The sequence below is a fragment of the Zeugodacus cucurbitae genome, chromosome 4 (assembly GCF_028554725.1).
Source record: "Zeugodacus cucurbitae isolate PBARC_wt_2022May chromosome 4, idZeuCucr1.2, whole genome shotgun sequence".
NCBI lineage: Eukaryota > Metazoa > Arthropoda > Insecta > Diptera > Tephritidae > Zeugodacus > Zeugodacus cucurbitae.
Window position 1 is genome coordinate 22,455,666 of NC_071669.1, and position 25,469 is coordinate 22,481,134.

The window sequence follows — 25,469 nt, forward strand, 5'->3', positions numbered from 1 at the left end:
AATTAACTGTATTAAATTGGTTGATAATTTGCTTTTGACTAAATGATATTTTATATGATATCATTCTTATAGATGGGATATGAGGATGGATGGGGGAATCATATTCAGCTTTTTTCTTGCTTTCTTGAATATTTTTACAAAGCCTTACTAAAAGTTGCTCGTTTGACGCTCCGACCATGACCATGAGAAGTACTTTGGCGCATCATCGTCATATAAGTGCAATTACTGTGCTATGTGAGCTATAGGATTTAGTAGTCCGATGTGGCCAATTTTTTTCATTTCATAGCGATATCTAAACGGAAATTACTTATGACCGCGCCTTCATACAAGCCGAACCACTGTGCAATGGCGACATCTAGTTTTGGCAAAAATTAAAAATCAAAAAAATTGTTAATTCAAATTTAATTAAATATACTATTTGAATTTGACCGCATGGTGTCTACAAACCATTCTGGAATTCACCTGTAGACACACAAAAAATTTCATTAAAATCGTTCCAGCCGTTTAGGAAGAGTTTAATGACATACACACGTACAGAAGAATTATATATATAAATACATATAATTTCGAAATTCCCGTGATTTATAAGACGTGTGAAGTATTTAGAGAAAGGACCAAATTCATACACATTATATTTCACAATATTGAACCATTATCTTACATATTTGTTGAGATAGCTCTCACACTCTACTGATATTTATGTACTAGCAGACCCGGCCACACGTTTTTGTGGCTAAGGTATACATTAAATTAAGTTGGTCCAATCTTGACTTCGGCGACGATATTGATAACAACTCTCACTACTTTTAATGGCAAAGTTAGTGGTGATAGTATAGGCAATTTTAAATAGTTTGGGATAATTGACTACGTCATCCTAGTTTGTAGCTGTGCCAACTCTCTTGGACCGAAATTCTAAATTGTTACATTAAGATCATCGATATCTTTGTTTTTTACCACCAATATAGGTCATTCAATCAGTCATTTATGGTTATCATATTGAGGTTTCATTTCAGGAAAACTTGTCTTTCGAGTCAATGAAGTGACAGAAATCTGAGTTGGAAATGCTATTAATCCATCGAGATGTCAACTACTAACTATATCTACAATCGCAATTTTATATTGTTGCAAAAACACTCATATGTTAGTTGTTAATTGGCGATTCATTATGTGTCGCCACAAATTAAATGATTTTAGGCATGCGATTAGCCCGGCAGTAACAGTTGATCCAGGAATAATTGGAGGAGTCTGGCGTAAATCACCTGCTAACAGAATCCTGGCTCCACCAGAAACGTTCATCGGCAATCAAGATCTTTTAAAGTCCTGTGCAGTACCTCCAGCGAGTTCTTGAATATTTCGTTCCGTGTTTCGTTCATTTGCAATTTAGCCTTTCCTTATTTGTTACAAATTGTTTTGGGCTATCGACACAACCTTATACAATTGAACTATAACAAAAATATTTTAACAAAGCAACAATTACAACCTTCAAAATATAATTTCTTTGTTTTCTCTTTTTATATTTTTCTTGTCAAATCGAATAAAATTTTCTTATTATTATCTTCCTCGCAATTTTTTCATATTTACTCACTTTCTAATGTTTTTCTGGCCTTCCACGAATATTTCAAGACTAAAATTAGCCAGATCGGTTTGGCCCTTCTCGTTTTTTTGCGGCACAAACGAACAGCAATTCATTTTTATATTATATTATTATCAAGCGACAATTTTTTTAATTCCGCACAGGACCATTCAGTAGGGGACGCGCGAGTGATCTTAACCCCGCTCCCATACCTCCGTGCCCGAGTGACGCCTACAACTCTACAACGCATAGTTAGCCGCCGAAAAATTTCAAAATTTTTAACTAGTGGTATCTTTTGAATGGAATGTCAGAATCTAATCATTCAAAATGTTATATATAGATCTTAAATAATAAATCATTTATTTCGATAAGGATTAATACTAAGGTATAAATAAAGAGCCTTTTCAAGCAGTGGTATTTTAATTAATTTTTTTATATAAAATCGCTTATTGTGACAAAACTATAATAGTTAGAGATATGAAGTCCCGACGTTTTTTGTAGATAATGATAAGTTCTACAAAATTGTAGTACATCACTTTGTTATATCTTCAATCGTTTTCGCAGTATTCGCGATTAAAGAAAGTTTTTTGGTATTTTTTTACATTATCGGAGTTTTGGTAAGGAACCCTATTTTTTTTTTTAAACTAAATATAGCCTATGTCACTCAGGGATAGTAAAGCTTTCGGAGCCTATTCGAGACAAACAAACAAAAAAACAAACATTTCCTCTTTATAATATTAGTACAAATAGATTAAGGTTTAACACTCTGGGAATCTTTAATCATTTTAAATTCAATCCGCAAAATATATGTATATTGAATATTAGTTAAATTACACCATATCTGCGATATTTCGTCCATTTAGTGGTTTCCCGTTCATGAAATTAAAATAAGGCTCATTGAGTAATGCATTCGTTTAATTCAATCTGCTCTATAGTAATAAGCTTTGCGGTCTTCAAAAAATGTAAAAGGGCTGATTGAAGTAAAAAGATCTATTTAATAAATACTTTTGCACTTAAATCCTTTACTCTCAGGCCAAATAAATACCACATACTTTTTTACCTTTTGAAATTTCACTTTATTCATGTTTCTATTAACTTACAATGTATTTCCCGCATATTCATATTACAATTACCATCGATCGATAAACAATATTCATAGCTTTTGCTTATCAAAAAAGTCACAAAACATTTCACATTTGCATTTCGTGTTACGACTTACTATAAATTTAAACAAAATCACAATAACATACGAGTACGTACAACAAATATACATATTTCACGAACAATGATAACAGTTGCCATTTTTCTCCATTTCTATTTTTTTTTTTTTGCTTTTTACTTTTGCTATAAATGAAACTATATAGTTTTCATAATTTTTTTTTGTGTTTTGATTTCAGTGATACCTTATGGGAGCAGCCAATAGCTATGGAGCTGCTAAGAGATGACCAGATCTGGGTTTATATTCAAAAATATTAGTTAATATTATAAAATAATTATAGAATTTAGTGAAATAAGATAAAAGTGATAAAGAAATTCATAAAAAAGTTAAAGATTTTTGTAAAATTTAGTTATGTTTTCAAGCCAATCCAATATGTAATTAATAAGATATAGGGCGTTCATTATGGGGTTCATAAATTCGCAATACTAAAATATATATCGAAGAAGAAGATAATATATCGAGAATATATAATGTCACTTAAATGAAATTATATACTAATTTCTCGAAGAAGACATTGCCACCACTTCATTAGGTTCAATAGCTGGATTAAGCATTTTAAAGAACACCCATATTTTGCAAAATAATCCCAAATGCAAACATTTCTAAACTACAACTTTTCATTACTTAAAACCCGACAAATCTCGCTTTTTGTGGAGCAACTTCATCATAAACCCTGGAGTTTTTTAGTGACACCAAAGCCGTAGGAATCCGTAGAACTGAAAGACTTGCAATAAATCTTGAAAAATATCATCACATTGGAAACTGGTGGGTCACCATTGTCTTCATACATTTAATTGTGGACTACGATGTATCGGTGAATACTGATCGGTAGTAGAAGGAAAAGGTTGGTATAAGGTGGTAATAAGACAATATCTCGATATTTTTTCTTTCGCTAGACTAATATAGGTACATATTTGAACTCATTCGAGCAAATTAACAGGAATCGAAATCAGCAAAAGGGTTCGAGGCTCACGTCGCTTTGCCGACATGTACGGTTCTATTCATATAAGAGAGTTCGAGATATCTCCGCTGTGTACTTTTTTAGTATCACAAAAGAGGGGTCTACAACCGTAGTTTGTTATCTGGAAAACCAGCCTCAATACCTAACCTATCCTAACCATTCCTCGGTACATTTGTTTCTATGAAAGTTATGCTCATCGTAATTTACAACTCAATTATAATCGGTCTATGAACTTAAATTTTTCCAAATTACTTACGCACCCCAAAAAGACATCAGTTGTGAGTCCAAGAAATTTAGAGACATATATCGTCATATATTCATCGGCAAAGCAAGAGGAAGTCCAAAATGGAAGTCCGAATTAAACGAAATATCTGAAGAAACTTCGACTGGAAAACTGGAGAGAGACTATAGGTGTATTGTTCAGCAGGCTAAAGCTCACAAACAGCTGTAGAGCCAAATGATGATGAAATCGTTTATATAATAGCACTTTTGTCTTAATGTTGCATACTTTAGAACCCCATTGCGGCCTTTTTCTTTAAACAATAAAAACGAAAGCGATTAACAATTACAATAATAAGGCACAAAAAGGAAATTGTAAGTAACGGAAATCGTAAATTTTTGTTCTTCAAATTTAAAATAATTTTTGTTTTCAGTTATTATGACATAGTCATCGGCAAATCCGATTGCTATAATTTCAAATCGGTTTCTTTTGCTTTATTTTTTGTTTTTGTGGGCTTATTTTTTCACTTTGAATTCTTATATATGTAATTCTGTATGCATATATAATATTAAAAATATATCTCATGTAATTTTAAGAATTTATATTTCTACCAGCCCTTTTTGGTTATTCTGGAAAAACATGGTAACACGCCTAAAAGTATACGTCACACTGTTTTCTAATACATGCACTTAAGTACCAACTTCACTTTGAAGTTTATGAGTTATACGCGTTTTATAGGTTTTGTTTTCATTTCTTCCACAATTTATGTACGTAATTCTCTCTAAATTGCACGCGACTTACTGTTTCATTCTAATATTAAAGTTTTTGTATTTTTATTTTTAACTGAGTAAAATTTACGGTGATATTTATGAGTATATGAAACAAAACAAGCAAATTTTGGAAATACTAGCGCTCAGAGTTTAGTTAAAAAATGGGCGCTTAAAGGTAGGCAACGGCCACAGCAAATTTTCATATATTTTTAGTCTACCTTTCGGCGCAAATTTCTTTCCACATGCTCACAATTGCGTTAGAAGTAGGCGCTTAAAGTAGGCAAACGCTGAAGTCTGTTTTTGATAAAAACATGTTGATTAGTTATTAAATTTTTTGTAATTCTTGTAGCCTACCTTCGAGCGCGCATTTTTAATCGCATGATCTAATCTTTTACTTCAGTTACTTGGAAATGTTAGTATCTAATTATGAATGTTTGTATGCTAATTAACTGTATGAGTATATTATTTATGTATTTGGTATGAGTATGGCATGCCGTTAGCAGCAAGTATTAGTTAATTGTATTATCTCTTTTTTAAAACCTTTGATCGCTTATTGTTGTTAACAATTTCGTTTCATGCTTTGATTTCTGTGGAATTAATTGGGTGATGAATAATAGTTTTATTTTATAAACACGACCACCTACCATTTTAGTCATGCACACATAGCGAGGTCTATGTATATAAGAAAGTTCAACACACCCAAAAATTATGCGGCTTGAATACAAAAACATAAAGCAGCTATTTACAATACTTCAAAATGCGCAACAGACGGAACAACACTTCTACACACTGTCTTGAAAATTATAATGTCTTTCGTGACGGTACACGCTAAAAAAGTCCAAACACCTTCAGCGCTTGGTCTATGCACTAAAACACTTTTCAGTCTCGCTCCACTTCAATCTAGTCAAGTGCCGCCCAGCAAACAATTTAGATCTGTTGCATCAGCTCTATTGGCGTTTGTGGATCTGTGGTGCTTATGCTCGTCTCACCGGTCAAATCGCCTAAAGCTGCCGTTGAGACAGTGCTCACCACGGCCGAGACGACATTATCGATGGTACCCGCTACTGAACTTAAGATCGCCGCCGCTGTAGAGGTCACGAACGCGGTAGTCGGTGTTATTAAAGTGGGCAAGAGCGGCGCCACAGTTGTGCTGGTTGTGGTCACAGCTGCCGCTGCTGTGGTGGCCGCCAAAGCAGTTGTACTCGCCTCGGTGGTGGGCAAGAGTGTGGAAACTGTGGTGGTGAGTAGCGCCGCAGCAACGGCTGTCGTATTCAATATGGGCGCTGCGGTACTGGTCGTGCTAGTGGAGCTCATGAGCTGCGCATGCGCACCAGTAGGATCTAACATGGAGGCCGGCGCATATGGGTAAGTCGGACATGGATTGGTGAGCTGTGCGCCCAGCATCGATTCAAAAACGTAACCGATAAGCGAACCTGCCGTTAAACCGACATTGTACGAGAGTGTCATCATATTGCCGGTCACTTCTTTTAGTGTACCGGGTACTTTGGCTGGCGCTAGCATCATTGGAAGACTGCCAGCGAGACCGTTACTAACGCCCAAACCGATTGTGAAGATAAAAGCCGCTGTCTCACCGGAAATGACAGGTTGATGACGCGGCGCACAGCATAACAGCAATAGCGGTACCAATACAATACGCAGGCCAGACATCAAAATCAACTGTCGCCGTGACCATGGATATGGCACAGCAGCGAGTATTTTGCCAATCACATCCGCCGTGTTGAAGGTAAACATAAGCAGCACTGGCAGCCATGTGCCGAGACTGCAAGAGATAATCTCCGATTCGATGCCTGGATACAGTGAGAGTGTGACACAATAGGCCAACGCAATGCACACCATATATGGATAGATAGCTTGCGCGACGGTCCAACGTGAGACAAAGCCATTCTTCAGATCGCTCAACTTGCCTGGCGTACAAGTACCAGGCGTGAGTACATGCTCCACCTTAAAAGCCACTGTGGTGGGCGTGGTGGGCTCTTGCGGTGTGCTTGGCATATCGGGTAAGCTGTTCAAGCCTTCAATAACACTTTCACCAGCCGTCGGATTTGAGAGCTCATAAACAGGATTGCTGAAACTCAGCGCGCCTGTTGTATTATTTGTGGCATTTGCTGGCGGCGAAGTGGGCTCCAGCGTTAATACACCGTACTTGGCGATGGTCGTGTCCCCATCAAGGTCGTTTTGCTGTAAGAGAGGAAACTAAAGTTAGAAGATTTATGGGGCTGTTAATTTAACAAAAAATACACACCAGTCGATCTTCATCCGGTCGGAGCACAATCTTAGCACACGCTTTCATGTGATACCGCACAAACGGTGAATTTATGGTGAATAAATGCATAGCATAACTGACTAGCACATACAATGTCGATGTGAGAAAGAACATCACCGTTGATAGACGATCATTTTGTATTAATAGCTTTGTGACCACACGATTGGAAGATACCAAAAAGCCAGCAATGCTCTCGCCAGCCATCACCGCTTGGGTGTACTGCTTTGGTAGCATGCTGGCGAAGCCATAGAAACTAGATTGTTGGACTGTGGGGGAAAGAAGAGAAATAAGAATGAAATAGATATTTGAAATACAATTTTTTGGCTAATAAATACAAATTGGGAAATTAAAAAGTATTTTAAACTTACATAAAGTCACAAAATATTAAGGAAAACTAAACTAAAGTTTTTACTTAGACCTGACTTATATATTCAATACTTGCTACTGTTTTAATGGAAATTAGAAAGTTATGTCTAAATTTTAATCGTCGCCCATCTAGGCATTATATTAGTATTATTTAAGGGACTATTCAAATGTTCCATTAGATGTAGTCCCAACTTTTGATAATAATTAGCGAAGGCAATGAGGTTCCCATATTCGGTATCTGGGGCATTGAAAAGTTATATTCCGATTTCGATAATTTTTACTACACGATTTCGCCCATGAATAAAATATTCGAAAAGATTTCAAAATATTGCTTTGTTTACCGCACAAAAGTCCAATAGTATCGAATTTCAAGAATTTCAATCTCAATGCTTCATTGCCCATAACTCTGTAGAAATTAAAGCTACGAGACTTGAAATGCTAACAAATTGTTGCTGCAAGAATCTACTATAAAAATAAACTAAGTTTAATTTTTAATGAACTTTGTGGAAAATTTCTAACATTTTAATATTTTTATTTTTTTACTAGTAGAATAAAATTTGGCCTTTAGAAAAAATAAATAAACCTGACGACCACTCAAAATATAAATAAATAAGAACTCACATGGCCCACTAAAAACATAAACAAACCTCATATCACGAAACCACATAACATGGAAACAAAACTAACCTCAAGTGATTATTTACAGCCGGTTAAAGGTCGTTGACCTCGGGCTAAAATGTAAACAAACCCCGACCAAAGGTCAATGACCTCTGACCAAACTTTAAACAGACCCTTGACATAGGTCCATGATCTCTGTCCAAAATGTAAAAAAGCCCTGTTAAAGGTCAATACATATTCTCAATACAATCCAGCGAGTATCACCCTGGAATACGATACATTATCAACCATTAACAACTTTTTCTAAACTTAAGATTTTGCGAGAATTTAGAATAATAGAATTTATAGACAATTTAACGAGAATCACTATATATAGCACATAGGTGCTGGAATAATTCCTATACCGTTTTGCTCATTTTCACCACCCACCTACATCAAATCCAAGATTATATGTTCACTTAATTTTGTACGGTATAAAATCCACGGCGAGTTTGAAAATCCGTATATTAGGTATATGAGGGCTAGTGGAAGTATTGACCCGATTTTGTCCAATTTTGGCCCAGATACTAGTAGAAAAAGCAAATACCCTTGGACAGAGATATTTGAACGTATTTTCGGTAAAAAAATATGTCACTAGCACTGAGGTTCTCATGTACGGTATCTCGAGTCTTGAAATTTTATAGTCCAATTTCGGTGATTTTTAGAAGGTTTATGCCACACTTGAAATACGGTATTTGTGCAAAGTTTTGAATATCTTCTTCTTCTTGACTGGCGTAGTCACCGCTTACGCGGTTATAGCCGAGTCCAAAACAGCGCGCCACGTATCCCTTCTTCTGGCAGTTTAGCGCCAATTGGTTATACCAAGCGAAGCTAGGTCCCTCTCCACCTGGTCCTTCCATCGGTGTGGAGGTCTCCCTCTTCCTCGGCTTTCACCAGCGGGTACTGCATCGAATACTTTCAGAGCTGGAGCACTTTCATCCATTCGAACAACATGACCTAGCCAGCGTAGCCGCTGTGTTTTTATTCGCTGGGCTATGTCTATGTCATCGAATAACACATACAGCTCATCGTTCCATCGTCTGCGGTATTCGCCGTTGCCAATGTTTAAGGGACCATAAATCTTCCGCGAAACCTTTCTCTCGAAAACTCCTAGTGCCGTCTCATCGGATGTTGACATCGTCCACGCTTCTGCACCTTAAAGTAGGACGGGAATGATGAGAGACTTGTAGAGTTTTGTTTTTGTTCGTCGGGAGAGGACTTTACTTTTCAATTGCCTACTTAGTCCATAGTAGCACGTGTTGGCAAGAGTGATTCTGCGTTGGATTTCAAGGCTGACATTGTTATTGCTGTTAAGGCTGGTTCCCAGGTTGACGAAATTATCTACAACTTCAAAGTTATGACTGTCAACAGTGACGTGGGAGCCAAGACGCGAATGCGCTGACTGTTTGTTTGACGACAGGAGATATTTCGTCTTCTTATATGTCTTCACTGATGTTAAATTTATGGGTTGCTAAGTGAACGAATCAGATGGATCTCTAAATTATGGTATAAGGACAGTATGCGTGGTTGTACACCGATTTCTCACATTTTCAAAATATACCATTGAGATGTACAGGAACTATTATGAAATTGTGGAAATTGATCGAGTAGTTTCTCAGATATGGTTTTTAACCCATAAGTGGACGGAATTACATCCATTTAAAATTTTGAATACTAATCAGAGGGTAGCCACCATTTTGTGCCATCTTTACCATGAAATTTAAAGTTTCTGGTGTATTTCTTACTGAATTAAAGCATTTTTAGTAGTTTTCAACATAACCTTTGTATGGGAGGTAGACGTGGTTATAATAGACACATGCGGCACATAATAAAACACAGTATAAAAAATTTAAATTTGAATAATTTCAGAAAATTAGAATACATTTTATTCCGTTTAAACTTAATCTTTATTCCCCCTAACCCCCTCCACCTACCTGTACAGCCGATAGCTACCAACGACACAGCAGCTAAGTTCACCGAGTACGCCGTATTGGCGGCGAACATATGAAAGGCCACCTCGCAGACGGCCACAAAGATGAGTGTAGTAAATGACACAACATAGCCGAAAAGAATACGCACGCGAAACGGCGCCAGCGATAGGAATACGTTATTGAGTAAAACGGTGGCGAATGCGACAATTATATACGTCATGGACATATCCAATGCCACGGAGCGGCCGGGGAACCTTGCCTGCCAGTAATCGGCGGCGATGATGAAACTGCAATAAAAGCATTAAAATAAATTAGACATGACTTGGAGGGTGGAGAATAGACAAAAATAATATTTGCATAAAGTTACACATGTACAATAACAACACCAATATACTTTTAAGATAGTAATCGCGGTTGAAATATTCTTTAATTTTATTGTTGTGGCATTGCGTGTTTTCATATGAATACTTTTAACGCCGACAAGTGGGTGAAAATCAAGGCCCACTTAATGATACATGTTGCTACAATTTCATACACATATCTACAGTTGCTTACATACGAGTATATGCATCAATAATCACGTCTCAACAACATTCTACGTAGGAGTATATGTGTATGTACTTAATAGTAATGCCATTATTGACAGAGATTCATCGCAACAATATGTACTGTACATTGCAGGTAGTATAATTACGCAGCGAATATTTAATAATCATAAATAGCATAGCCACAATGAGCACGAACTCTCGTACTCGTTCAATCAATTACGTCGCCTGGAATTGTCAGTTACCTAATAATTAGTTGACAATAAGGACAGCGTAATTACATAGATATTTATTGGTTAATATGTAAATATTGACTGCTACAGAAAGCCCAGACAACATTTCCAAGCTCATTTGATTCATTTTGCTCATTTGCCCACATTAAAATAGACTCCAAAAAGTCTAAAACTCGTACTTGTAACGAATGATCCGAGTAGAGCCTTTTTTCAATACCCTTTTTAAAGGATGATATCTGTCGTTTAAAGCAGTCACCTTATTTTTGTTCAGTATTTCCTTATTTCAGGTTATTTTTCACTTTTCGTTCAGCTTATGGTCAACATAATCAGCCTACTACTACTCGCAACACCAGCACCCCTCTTGAGACCCGGCATTCAATTTTAGTTAATGTTCGACCGAATAGACCTCGTCCAGCACGGTTTGATCATGTAATATCACACCGTTAAACTTTTTCCTGGGGGAAATATAAAGTCTAAATGCTATGCGGACAATACCGATTCGATTCAGGCCTTGGAGAAAAACATCAAGCGTGTCATTCGCCATGTACCAATCGAAATGCTCGAACGAGTATTCAAAAATTGGACTCAACGGATGGACCATATGAGACGTAGCCGCTTTCAAAGAGATAATTTTGAAAAATGTATATACCTGATATATAGCTAAAGGTCAACGTACTATTATTCCTATGTCACCATTTACCAAATACGTATTTAATAAAAGGAGCAGTTTCCCCCGTTTTCGACTTAATATTTTCTAAAAGGAATGTCTAGTAGAAGTTAAGTCCAAGAAAATTGTAATAGATTCAGTTAAAAGTGCAAGTTATATAAGGTCCGGAAGAACATATGTTATTCACTGGTCAGTCCTTAATTAAAGGTCTGTCGGCTACGCAGTTCATAGCACTCTACGGACTTCCTAAGATTAAGATAAGGTAAAATTTGGACTGATCATAAAAGCAACGATGACGATGAACACAATAAGCATCCGAAAGAGGTTGTTACGGACAAAAAAATAACTCAGATGACCGTCAAATGAATTCGATCGATTGATATTTTAATACTTCGTACAAGAATCTTTGGACATGAGAAAACAAAGTTTATATATAAACAGATACCAAGCTTACATTGAACGAAAAATCAATAACTAATTGATTATCCTCAGAAGTGTTAGAGACTACTACTATTATATTAGGGCCTAAGGAGAGGAACACTTTGAGATTCAAATTGCTTCTGCATTCAACCAATTTGATCCAAACACACTCGCTGAAACGAGAATAAAATGGTATTCGGTTAGACTAAAGGGCAGGGTTTAGAAGGCAAAAGTCAGTTTTAAGCGAGTTAGTTGACGGCTTTTCGATTGGCGATGATTTCAAAATAATAATAGAAGAATATCAAATGGGCTTTCAGTCTTCCACTATATTCTACACATGAAATGGTTCACTTCATTATAATAAAGAATGTTTACTAGTATATAAACTCTCAAGTCGAAGCTGCTGGCTAGACAAACAATTCAACACGCATATATTACATACATACGATTACCGACATTATTTAATCCCTGAAAAAAGTCTTTATACATTATCCAACTCACCTGTTATAGGGCAACACAAAGCCAACACCGGCGGCCAACAATGCTATATACACAGAATGTTTGTGATCTTTGGGTGAACGTACGTCCGCCTCCGGGCTGTCCATGGGCTCGTGGCGTATGCCGGCACTGCGACCTTCTAACGGTTCATAAGTTGTTGCCTGAGCGGATTCCATTTCCGCTATTTAACAATTCTATGCACTTTCAAGGTATACAAATGTGCTTGATAATGTTCAGTAGATAGACGAGTCAATGCTAAATTGTTGTACACGTAGTTGTAAGAGACACTCGTTGCAAAGCACAAATGCAAATAGTTTAGTCTACTTTGCGGCGCGCAAGCAACGAAATTTAAGCGATATGTCAATTTTGATTTAAGACAATGTTTGCAATGCTTTTGTTGTAGTTTTTCATGTCAGCACAACAATAAATATTGTATTTTATGATCTTTCTTATAATTAATACAACTTTATTATGGATTTTTTCTATATTATTAATATAATTTTCACTATCTCTTTACCATTTTGATTTCACACATTAAAGTGGCTTCCACGTAATCACTTAGGGCTGTTGTTGACACCTCAAATAAAAAGCCAACAACACCTTTCGCGGTTTTAATCGATAAAGGAAAGGCAACACTGCTGCTGCTCAAGCACTACACACCCCAAAATGCCCGAAATTTCAGTGCGTTTCGAAACCAAAAACTTTCATATTTCACTATACATTTGTATTGGAAATGATTTAGGAGAATTATTATTCATTTTATATACCACATTCCCTCAAATATAGTTTAGTAAATTTCTTTTTTTTTCGACAAAAGTTTCACAACATCTTCATGTCTGCCACGAGAGTTGGTTTTACATTTTCAACACTGCACACCGCAGACAAGCATGAACTCTCTCTTTATTTTCGAAATTTGATTTCAATAATTTATTATTAATATTTCTTTATTAATTATAATGTTTTACTAAATTTTTAAGAAGCGTTTCGAATCGTGCGAAGAATTTTGTGTGCTTTCTATGTCGTGTGGTGCAAAAACTTGGCTGGCATTTTCCTCAGCGCGCATTGCGCAAGTCTTTTTAACGTTATTGATTTTTGTTATGCTGTCACTTTCAAACACTGCCAACTGTCAAAGTTTGTTGTGGCTTCCATTGCGCTTGTCATCTGTTTTGTGGTTGTTTTTGTTTACATCAGCATGAGATTGCCGAACCGTATTGTTTTTGTTGTTACTCTTCTTGTTATTTCTTATCAGTGGATTTGTTTACATTTTGTGCTCGCTGCAGTATAGCGGAATTTCTCTGAGTATGCTGCGCTTAGGCTATGTTCACACTGAAGTACTTTGTAGGAATATATTTATTTATTGATTATAAATAAATTATATACTAGGCTTTGTGAAACTGTTTGGTGTTTATAGTAACTGTATTATTGAATATTAGCACTATATTTCCATTTATTGGCTTCATTCTTAAAAAATAAGTGAATTAATCACATTTTTCACAAAAACAGAAAGTATATCAGGTATACTGAAAAGTTCAAATCATTTTGGAGAAAAGTACATTACAATAGAACGTCCTAGTAATACTAGAGTCGCTATTGACCGTTTTTCCCTTTCAAGATGATCGATAGAAATTATTTTAATGATTAACCCAATGCCAATATATTCCACAATATTTCAAATTCGTATAGCCGTTTTTAAAATGTTTCGCAAAGTTGGATATTTTTGAAGTAATCTAAATAATTATTATTTTAAATAAAAAAAAACCGGTAGCTGAACATGATTGCCATTCCATTTTAGGTTCCACACCCTAACTATTTTTTATTCAGCCTTATTCCCGTTGTCGCTCCCAAATTGTTGTCGCTGTTATCGTCGATTCATTCCTAAATTCCGATTCTTGAAGTATATCGCAGCGCAAAAGAAAATTTATCAAACATTTAAATTTACTTTTATTTTGAGGCGATCTTCTTCCAACAATTTTTTTTCTTGTTTAATGTAAAATATTAGATACTCATCTCATCTTGATGCTCCTCGCTTCCGGGGAATCAATTAACAGATACTCGCTCCCGTTTAAATGAACAGTTTGGTCAATTACAGGAATCACGCTTATTTGGACAGTTTGGTGAATTAAGCGATTACGTGGGAATCAAAATTTGAATGTTGTTTGTCTTATTAAATAGTTCAATATTAAAAAATTATCCAAAAGTTTGAAATCAATATGATTAAAATTTCAGTAATGTAAAACTTTAAACGGATTTATCTCAAAACTCGAATTTTGAAGTCAGTGGACAGGATTTTTGAGATGTTATGAAGCGATTCTGTTGAAAAAGGTCCACACATCTTTATTACAACTATTTTTCGAGTCAGTATATGACGAAAATTTTACCACAAAAGTTAGCTTTTTTCTTCAAAATCTTTCAAGAATTCAGTTTTTGATCTTTTATTTTTTCAATCCTTCATTAACAACAAATATTTTTGGTTTGTTGATTTGGATGAACCAATAATGAGTTATGATGTCCACGGCAAGAACCTTTTTTTGGACACTTCATGGGAGATGAGGTACCAACGGCTAAGCTTTTAGAATTTGTAAATATAAATTTCACAAAATACTGTTTAAAAATGCATCTTTAATATGCTGAATTAAATATATGATGGTATAAATAAAAAATATATAAACATACTCATGTTTTCAACCTCTTAAACCCACCTAACCCCTTAAAGGAAACTGCATATATACATATGTGCACTTAATGTTTTCCAAATATTTGAATATTTTTTACCATTATATGAAAAAAATCAAAATTTCACAATTTTATATACTTACATAGGTATCTATGAATCTATTTATATATTATACATATGTATTATATCTTAATATATAAAAATCACGTGTCACGTTGTTTGTTTTCGATGGACTCCTAAACTACTGAACCGATTTTAATGAAATTTTTAACACTGTGTGCAGTTTGGTCCAACTTGAAAGATAGGATAGTTTATAACTCTCCTTATAGTCGCATTATTTATTTATTGCAAATTATTTGTTTATTATTAGCAAAGAGCTATCCACCAGTTGGTGGCGCTAAGTGCGCTATGTTACAGTAGATGGCGCTACATTTCTTTCTAAATTTTCATGGATTTAGGCTGTCATAACAAAAGCTGCCACTTGCTAAAAACATTAAATGAAAATGCGTTGTTTGAAGTTTATATTATTTGGATGTGAGTACATTCATTTGAATATCTGTACGTTAGTTTGTGGTTTGTCGTAGTTTTCTAGCGCTTTGGGATACATATTTATGCATTTTTTTTTCCAAATATATACATAAATTATCTGTTTTTATAATATTAAATGCATTTTTAAACTTAAAAAAATCATTCAATTATTTGCTTCAATAGAACATATGGATTTACATGAAAAACATATTTACATTTACATACATACATATGTATTTACTATAAAGAGAAAAAATCTATTCCTGTGGTTTTTTTTCTTTTGCAATATATTTTCTGACCATTTTTGTACGACAATTCAAAAAGTCTGACACCTGATTTGCATCGTTTTCATTTTTAAACCAGTTGATCAAGTAGGATAGTTTATTTACTAAAAATACGGGATAAGCAAGAGAGTAAGTGTTTTTGCAACATCGTAAAAAACGCTGCTTGCTTCCTTTCGAATTTTTTATTACACTCCCTGAAAAGTAAATTAAAAAATTTACTTTTTTCGAGGTGCATGTGTAATCTTAAAGGTGATTAACTTTTCCGCGATTATTTACTTTCTGAGAATTTACTTTTCGAGAGTATACTGTATATTCATTTATACGTGTGTGTATATATGTGTGTTTTTTTCATAAAAATATTTCATTTTCAATATATGTTCGATTGTGTGTGTAGATAAAATTTGTCAGTACATACGTGTATACTTTTTCTGTAGTTGGCTTTGTATATTTTTACATTACCGCAAATGTTTGAATATATTTACGATTGTATGTATATTTTCTCATTTGTGGGTGAATATCATAGCTGGCTTTTGAAAATTTTTACATTGCGGCAGGTGTTTGTTTATATACGTGTAGTTGATTGTATTATTTGAAATTTGAATTTGTTTTTGTGGAAAAAAATTTGTTTAAGCAAATGGTTTTTGTGTGACGTAATTTGTTTCGTTATTATGGTTGGTGATCCTGTTGAAAATCGATCAATAAAAATCACACAGCAGGACATTACTCTCAGCATTATTTCAGATCTACATCGCTCATTTGACACACTTTAATATTCTCTAATATTTTGACAAGGACAGGACGAATATCATATAAATATATGAATTTTAATACAAACTATACATTTTATAACTATATTCCTAGGTAATAATTTAAATGTATTAAAAAATAAAAAATATATGTATAAATATATGTATATATGTATATAAATTATTGACAGCAAAGCGTGGCCGGGTTTACTAGTATGTATATATTTGTTATTTAAATTTATTACTAAAAAATATTCGGTGTTGATTAGAAGATTAGTTTTTTTAAACAATATTATTTGGTGGAATTAACCGGGGAAATTTATAAGGAAAATGATTTTTGATGACTTATATTTTTAACCAACTAAGCGGGAAAATCAATTATCCGTGTCCAAGTATCCGTGAAAATTTGCATGTGCTTTCATATGCTATATTTTTTGCCCGATAACACCATTCAATTAAACGGGGAAACCTACTAACCATAGGGTCAATTAAACGAAAAGTACTGTATATGTATAAATAGTTATGTGTACTGAGAAGTTTATTGTAATTGAGGTGTGTATTTTCAAAAGAGGATAGTTACATTTTAAATTATTTTTATACTCTCGCAACCTGTTGCACAGAGTATTATAGTTTAATTCACATAACGGTTGTTTGTGTCACCAAGAAATATAAGAGTTAGATATGGGTTAACTTGAGTAAAAATTAAGATATCTTAATGAAACTTGGAACACATGTTCCTTGGCACCCTGAGGAGGTTGCTTTCGGAAATGGGCAAAATCGGTCCACTGCCACGCCCACAAAATGGCGGAAACCGAAAACCTATACAGTGTCATAACCAAGCCATAAATAAAGTTATGAAAATGAAATTTGGAACATAGGATCCCATTAGGGAGGGGCACATTTGGATTTTATTTTTGTTTTTTGGGAAAGTGGGCGTGACCCCGCCCCCAAATAGGTTTTTGTATATAACTCACAAATCAATAGAGCTATATACACCAAACTTTCTGCAGTTGTTTATTTCAGCCATTTCCTTATACAGTTCAAAAATGAAAGACATCGGATAATAACTACGCCCACCTGCCATAGGTTAGGTTGAAAATTACTAAAAGTGCGTTAACTCACTAACGAAAAACATCAGAAACACCAAATTTTACATAAGAAATGGGAGAAGAAAGCTGCACTGAGATTTGTTTACAAAATTTAGAATGGGCGTGGCGTCGCCCACTTATGGGTCAAAAACCATATCTCAAAAATTATCCCATCGATTTCAATCAAATTCGGTATATAACACTTTCTTGACACCCTGATGACACGTCTACTTCACATATAACTCAATTTTGAATTCTTTTGCTTCGTTCGCTTTATAATACATATATACATTAGGAACAAATGAAGATAGCGGAATAAAATATTACAAAAATACTGTATTTGAGCTTTGACATCACTTGTGGAAAAATTGTCAAAATCCATGACTTTTCAAGGCCCCTGATATCGAACATGAAGAACTCAGTGCCTAAGGGTAATTTTTCACCGAAAATATAGGTAAATCCCTCAGATATTTTAATGCAATTCATTCCCTCTGAATTTTTTTCTTATAACAGTTTCTCTCTGTACCTGAAATGGTAAAAATCGGGTCATAACTTCCCCCAGATCCCATATACCTAATTATAAGTAATATTAAATTAAATGTATAGTCTTCGATACATTGTATATTGGCGGTGAAAACGAGTGAAATCGGTTTAGGAATTACCTCAGTCCCCATGTACTATTTATGATGATTTTCGTTATTCTATTGAACTTTATACCGAACTACAGTCAGAGTCATTAATATTCGGTTTTAGTTTTGTTTTAAGCTAATGCCCCTATATTTTTAAATAAAAGTACTAAATGCGTTAATTTTTTTTTAGAAAATTAAAGAATGATGAATGTACTTATTATTTACTACTTTTTTGGGTTATTTGAATCACGTTGTAAAACACAACGGTGTAATTTTTACAGCTACCTAAAAATACGACGCGTCATTATTATTCGGTTTTTCCCCGCGATTGGAATTCACAATTGTAAAAACTAAGCTGAAAGTGGTTTTATGGAAAATTTTGTTTGAGGTATTATAAATAAACATTAATTATGCACTAGAAAGGTTTCAAATAGTTTGATTTCGAACAGAAAATTGCAATGGGACGGAAAGGAAAAAAATCTACTTTGGAGCAAATCCGTGTAAAAGTATGGCGAAAACCTAACGAAGAGCTACAACCGCAAAATTTGAGGCCTACCGTAAAGCATGGCAATGGTCACGTTATAGTGTGGGGGTGTATGGGAGTAAACGGGGTCGGGAAACTAGTTTTTATAGATGGGATAATGAACAAAGAGTCGTATCTTAATATCCTAAAAAACAATTTAAAAAGTAGCGCAGAAAAACTCAGTATTTTAGAGTCATTCAAATTTTATCAAGATAACGACCCGAAACATAAATCTCGGTTAGTACAAGAGTGGCTACTTTATAATTGCCCCAAAGTACTCCATCCACCCCCCCCAATCACCGTACATTAATCCCATCGAAAATATGTGGGATGAATTGGATCGTCAAATTCGCAAACATACGATTTCGTCAGTCACCGACCTGAAGATTAGGCTGCAACAGGAATGGGATAAAATTTTGCCGGCTTACACTGCTAAAATTGTTGAAAATATGCCAAATCGTTTGAATGAGGTGCTGAAACAAAAGGGATATCCCACCAAATACTAATGTTTTTTGGTTTTAATTTTTCGAATAATTTTGTGCCTTAAATACCAAAAAACCGAATATTAATGAAGGCTCGTTTTATGTGTACCTGAAGTTATTTGCTTTTTTTCTTCTTAAGAATGGAATTCTGTATTATTTTTTTTATGTATATTATTTACTGTTAATTTGATCTACATAATAAAAAAAACAAAACCAAATTTTAATTTTTTTTTTTTAATTTTTGGAATAGTTTGAATAGACGAGTATGACAACACCGAATATTAATGACTCTGACTGTAGCTGATCTCGCAGGCGTTGCCCTGTAAATTTTTTCAATGTAATGCAGCTGGATAAACAACATTTTTTGTCACTATTAGTCGGGTTCAATCACACAGTTTCGGCGAATGAAGATTGCGAGGCATAATAATGACAATGATGATGATCCAACTTTGAGACGCAAAAGATGCGGCGGCATCCGCCGTTTTCAAATAGAAATAATAGAAATTCCATCGGATAATTCACTGCTTCGTCTTCATTTCAACACGATAGATCGATTTGTATGAACACAAATCTCCCGGAATTTTACTTTGAATTGTATAGTTTAAGTCATCGGTATTTTCGGCAGCTAAAATTGCGCGTGCATTCAACCAATCGTAGTTAATAATAATAATTTTGACCAATGTTCGGATAATCATTCGTGATGAGTTCATCTCTCATTGAAGTAAATTGGCAAATGGTAGGTGGAAACGATATCAAATCATTGGAAGTATCAACCGGAATTTGCCCATTTCCAATTCTTGGCAGTTCTTCTGCGTAGTTATCCTGTTGCAGGAACACTCGCATATTCATAGTCAATCAAACCGACACAAATACGATGACTTGAGACATGCGTTCAATTCATCCGCCGCTGTTAATTTCTCAATAACAGGAACTGTTTGTCAAAAATCTAACAGTATCATTACGGCACCAAAGCGACGATTATTATTCCACAGATCTTTCATTGTTCTGTCAAGTGCTTCTAGAGTGCACTCATATCAGTTTATAAATCTTCAACACTTTTGCCATAGCTCATTGCGTTGCAAACAGGTGTTTCATTGATTTGCATGTTTAACGAAAACTTCGGTGCCGAATGTGCCGTTCTTCCAACTTCTAGTAGCGTTGCAGCAATTCCAGTAGATGCGAGAGCCAACACAATGTCATTTTGAGATCGTATTGTTGCCAAAATCAATGTTATCAGGAACATTTTCCCAGTTCCACCCGGGCGCATCAAGAAAAAATAGTCCAATGTCTTCATCATTGACAGCGATCATCAATTCATCATAGGCACTCTTTTGCTGCTCATTCAATAATGGAACATTACTTTGTACTTGTATCGAATAATGTAACAACCTACCAAAATTGCTAATTTTAACATTTTAAATTAAAACACTTTTCACATTGTTTTTTCGGCTATCGACCCCCCTTATATAATTGAATCATGTTCAATTACAATTATCAATATATTTTAGTATAACTTCAAAACATTTCTTAACAAAGCAACAATGACAACCTTCTAAATATTTTATTATGTTTTTTTATTTATGTTGTCAATGTACATACATATGTACATATTATTTAGAAAACATTTGTATGGGAAAAAGAAAATGGTAGTTTTTAGGGGTTTCCAGGCATTTATTCGAACTTTTCTCACCTTTTAAACGTTCTCTAGATCTCCATGAACATTTCAAGACTAAAATTAGCCAAATCGGTTGAGGCGTTCTCGACTAACGAACATCAATTGATTATTATACATGCATATATTATATTTCCCCCGTTTTTTACACATTTACCACTGTTTCTTCGCTGCTATTGGTGATGCTATACGTGATGCTATATTGTTTATGAAAAAGATCAAAAGTTGTATCCCCTTTTAAAAACTTTGACAAAACCAGGTCTTTTTTCCTTTACGGAGAATAAAATTTCAAACTTTTTCTGATTCATAATTGCTTTACTTCAAATATTCTTTCAGATAACCGCGTTCTTTTCTATCTCGCCTCAATTATTACAACAACAATGAACGACTGTTTCTATGTCGTTACTATGCTCGTTTCAAAATGGGGAATCCCAATTTATTTTCGATAAATGTCGATAACTGGAATGCCACTTATATCGTTTTAAAATGATCACGACTACGGAAATAGTGACGATTATTTTATCTAGAATATTGCTCTACAATTTCATGTCGATCCGAATAACACAATCGGTTTGGAAATATTCTGAAGAATTTCCGCCTCCAGAGTAGCTTTATTGTCACTCAAAACTTCAAAAGCGTTTATTTTGAAGTCGATTGTAAATTTTCTCCAAACCCACTACATTTTCAAGCAGGACCAATTTTCAAATTTTTACTTTGTCCAATTTCTGGTTTAAAGTCTTGATGAAAAACGTATTTTTATTTTCACTTCAGATGATCCTGCTTGGAGTTATGCTGTCAACACGTGCTCATCTTTTCATGAAGGATAAATGTTTTTTTAATTTTTTTTTATTTTGTGTTTTTATTTATTGAAGTGAAAGGTTAATAGTGATACTACAAGCAGACTAAATAGAAACAACTTTTAAAATGTTAACATAGAGAGCGAAGAATACTTAAACAATAAATAACTAAAGAGTACATAAAGAAATCAAGTTAATATACGAAATAAACGCCAAAAAACTCCAATTCAAGCACGATAATATAACTTAACAAAACTAACTAAAATGAAAAATATAAAAAAGAATTTAAACTCAATCAATGGCAACACTTTAATTCGAGTGCAACGGTATGGTGCTCTTATCGAAAGTATGCTCCAACAACGGAATTTGTGTGTACGTCTGTTGCAGAGCGAATTGCTCGCGTTCGTGCTGCTGAGGATTCTTACAACGCATGCAACTGCCAAACAAACGCAGCCAGCGACGTGAGATGGACCTACCACCGCTCCTCTTAAGTGCCGATCTGCGCGCTGCACCTTGCGTTGTATCTACAACCGCTGACATATCCATAGCGGTGCTGTTGGGGCAACGCTCGATATATAGACCCGATGGCGAAGGTGTACGCTGATCACGATCATAATGCAAATTACGCACTTTCGACACAAAAGTGGCGTGTTCAGTGGTGGTGAGTTCGACGCCATAGCGCTTACGACGTGCTGGTTTCGGCGACGAAGACAACTCAATCACTTCGACATCGATGGCTGAATCAGAGCTGCTCGGCTGACTGGTGCGCGAATTGTGTTGCGACTTGACGTTGTGGTGTGTGGCGTTCGTTTGGACTTGTATATGTCGAAATTTAAGAGAATTACTGCGCCTGCGCAAAATAGCTGTAGGGGAATACATTGAATGAAACAAAATAAATACTAACAAAGTACATTCTGCATACCACTATCTTTAGCCAAACGCCGTTCGGCGCTCGCCGCATCTGTGTAGTTGCTGAAATTCAATGACATGGGTTGTATTGCCGCCACACTCTTCATGTTCCGTTCCGTCGTCTCGGTTGTACCATCCACGCAATGGTTATTGTTGTCGTCCGACATTTCGGGTGTCACAAAAAGGTGCTGTTCATTGTGTGGCAGTCCGAGATGGAGCGGCGATGGTGATGGCGGCGGTGGTGGGGGTGGCGTATGGCGCGCGAATTCTGTCTGTGTCGCCTTCGTCGTTTTGCTGGCGCAATAAAGCAAACCCTGCAACGACTGTCGTCCTGTAGCCCAATAAGGCATGCCATTCGTAACCGACTGGCTGTGGCCAAACGAACCGCTTGTCATGCCGGTCAACCCTTGACGACCGCTGCCATTTCGTTTCAGCTGATCCTCGATGGTACTCAACTGTACACGCAAGACGTCCACATTATGTCTGAGACGTATAATTTCACTTTGCTTTTCATCCAGTATTATCTGCTGGTGATCATTGTACGATTGCAAGCGATCGCGCTCGTTTAGCAATAGCGCATAAGTAGCTTTATCAACTACGCCCATTTTATGAGCAACACACGAAACACCATTAGCACTTTCGTCTGCTCGCCGTCTATGATTGTCCTCATCGTCATCATCGTCGTCAGCAGCGCCACCACTGCCGCTTTGCGTGGACATAGTCGCTGATGTCAACGCTGTTACATTGCTGACGGATAAGTCTGTGCTTGCTTCCTGCTCCGCTACGCCCTCCTCCTCCTCGTTCTCCTCTTCGACACCATCAATTACATGCACAAGTGCTTGATTCAACTTGTCCGCCATCATGGTGACTCCCCGCTGCAGCTGCAACCTCTTCAATGCTTGCGGATCGTGCACCAGCGCTTCGGGCATGGAGCGATGTCTTTGGAAGCGCGCTAACTTGTTCCGCCGCCGCTCATCTTCGCTGCGTATATTGGCGATATATTGTCCGACTTTGCTCTCCACATGCTTGTAGCGACGCTTCGTGTATGCCGTATGTATGTCATGGTAAGAGTGTGATTTCTGTTTGCCTTCAAGCAGCTGTCCGCGAGTTTCACCCATGCTAGCTAGACCACTTTGATCGCTCTTGATCATACGATCATTGTGTAACATGGCCGCGTTATGTGCTTGCTCCGTTGCGGATTCAGCTGAGGAGATGGTCTGGTCTGCGGATGAGCTAGATGTGTTGAAATTGTGCACCAAAGTAAGTGGGCTTTTGGGAATTTCACCGTTGTACAGTTTTTGTTGTTGCCGTTCACGCAGGCGGTGCGGAAATTGAAATCTATTAAGCGGTGTCGGCGAGAGATCCATCTCGAAGAGTTCGTCATGTGGAAAGCTTTCATCCTGTATGCTCATTGTTGGTATATGCCGGTGAAATAAAGTGCATGCGGGCGATAAATAACTCTACAACATATGTTTCTTTAATAACAACAACAACCAAGAACTCGTTCAAAAATATATTTACACAATGCAGTACCCTTTATTCAAGCGAAAAAAACGAGTAAAAGGTACGAACATAAAAGGAAAATTTTGAAAATTTTATTTTGAATAAATAACCAGTATTTTTTTGGAAATATTTTGAAAACGCGATCACTAAAACAATTAAAACGAAGGAAAAAACAGTAACGCGTAAATAGTTATACTGACGTGTTGACATCTAAGCCGCTGCAATAACAAAACAATTTCGTAAATAATACTGCTGAATAAGTTAACGGCACTGAGGGCATTAACACTGTCAAACACAGAAATTTATATACAAAGTAATGTAAATACATAAGTGGGTTTGTATATGGGTGATTCTACGATAAGAGGTTTCAATTGCATGGAGAATACGGCCAAAGAAAACTTTGGATTTTTTTTCCATGAAGCCTTTATATTATGATTTTTGTCCCTTTTATTTATCTTCTCACGTAAGGGCAAGTCACTTAATACATTTTTTATTACCTTTTAGATGACCAGCGTAAAGATATCGGCCAGGGGAGAGGCGTAAAGTTTATGGTAGATAATTATTTTACCAAAAGCAAAGAATTGATTTAAAATAGTTTTACAAATTAAAGGTACTCTCTTTCCTAGATGAATAAACAATATCAAATAACACATCAATAAATTCACTCTTTATCCTAAATAAACGAAACAAATATTAAATATAAAATCTTAAGATCTTTCAAAAACATTCACTGACTTTTTAAAGAAGTAATACATCCTCTGCCCTTTCAAAAGAAGATTTGTCATGGGGAGAGTCTGGCCAACCTGATCTTATTTATATATACATACATATATGTGACCTGGTCTACGAAAAGGGAGCTAACGTACGAAAACTAGTTTTCTGGGAAACAGCTGTTAAAAATAAACAACTCGTTTCGTCAGCCAGAATCAACTAAAACGGGAAAATTGATTTTTCGACATCTAAGCCCCCTTTCCGTAGACTAGGTCACATATATACATATTTGGCGTATGCACCGCGTATGCCATTATAGGCGAATCATGACTGGCGCCAATTGGAAATACCAATATAAACCAGGTCACTTTTTACCTGGTTTTTCCAACGGAATGGATAGCTTACTGTTCCTCTGCTTCCACCAGCGGGTACTGCACCGAACATTTTCCAAGCTGAAGCGCATTCGTCATTCGAACAACATGACCTAGCTAACGTAGCCTCTGTCTTTTTATTCGCTGAACTATGTCAGTGTCATCGTTTCATCATCTGCGGTATTCACTTTTGCCAATGTTCAAAGGA

The 25,469-nt window shown here is 35.7% G+C and overlaps 2 protein-coding genes across 4 annotated transcripts; both read right to left on the bottom strand.

The window, feature by feature from the left end:
- Nucleotides 1-3,028: 3,028 nt before the first annotated feature.
- LOC105214600 (equilibrative nucleoside transporter 4) lies at nucleotides 3,029-13,582 on the bottom strand. 2 transcript variants are annotated; one of them, XM_029041902.2, is made up of 4 exons: nucleotides 12,348-13,582; nucleotides 9,985-10,268; nucleotides 7,007-7,293; nucleotides 3,029-6,957 (listed from the first exon to the last, which is right to left on the bottom strand). In XM_029041902.2, exons 1-4 carry the CDS (start codon nucleotides 12,518-12,520, stop codon nucleotides 5,671-5,673), a joined length of 2,031 nt encoding a protein of 676 aa, XP_028897735.1. In that variant the 5' UTR covers nucleotides 12,521-13,582; the 3' UTR covers nucleotides 3,029-5,670. The 2 variants fall into 2 exon arrangements, with proteins under 2 accessions (XP_028897735.1, XP_011186425.1); XM_011188123.3 differs by having other exon boundaries at nucleotides 3,029-6,942; nucleotides 12,348-13,579.
- Nucleotides 13,583-21,264: 7,682 nt separating this feature from the next.
- On the bottom strand, nucleotides 21,265-24,412 carry LOC105214598 (protein swallow). Of its 2 annotated transcripts, XM_029041905.2 has the most exons (3): nucleotides 24,198-24,412; nucleotides 22,690-24,136; nucleotides 21,265-22,630 (listed from the first exon to the last, which is right to left on the bottom strand). In XM_029041905.2, the coding sequence occupies exons 2-3, from the start codon at nucleotides 24,086-24,088 to the stop codon at nucleotides 22,077-22,079; spliced, it is 1,953 nt and encodes a 650-aa protein (XP_028897738.1). In that variant the 5' UTR covers nucleotides 24,089-24,136; nucleotides 24,198-24,412; the 3' UTR covers nucleotides 21,265-22,076. The 2 variants fall into 2 exon arrangements, with proteins under 2 accessions (XP_028897738.1, XP_054084893.1); XM_054228918.1 differs by having other exon boundaries at nucleotides 22,690-24,412.
- Nucleotides 24,413-25,469: the final 1,057 nt, after the last annotated feature.

What these genes read in the sequence shown, in the direction of transcription:
- LOC105214600 (XM_029041902.2), bottom strand. Translation starts at nt 12,520, where the DNA reads ATGGAATCCGCTCAGGCAACAACTTATGAACCGTTAGAAGGTCGCAGT. An exon ending in GGTAGCTATCGGCTGTACAG is followed by an intron (nt 7,294 to 9,984) that starts GTAGGTGGAGGG and finishes TTTCCCCCACAG; the next exon opens with TCCAACAATCTAGTTTCTAT. An exon ending in GACCGGATGAAGATCGACTG is followed by an intron (nt 6,958 to 7,006) that starts GTGTGTATTTTT and finishes TTCTAACTTTAG; the next exon opens with TTTCCTCTCTTACAGCAAAA.
- LOC105214598 (XM_029041905.2), bottom strand. Translation starts at nt 24,088, where the DNA reads ATGAGCATACAGGATGAAAGCTTTCCACATGACGAACTCTTCGAGATG. An exon ending in GCGTTTGGCTAAAGATAGTG is followed by an intron (nt 22,631 to 22,689) that starts GTATGCAGAATG and finishes ATTCCCCTACAG; the next exon opens with CTATTTTGCGCAGGCGCAGT.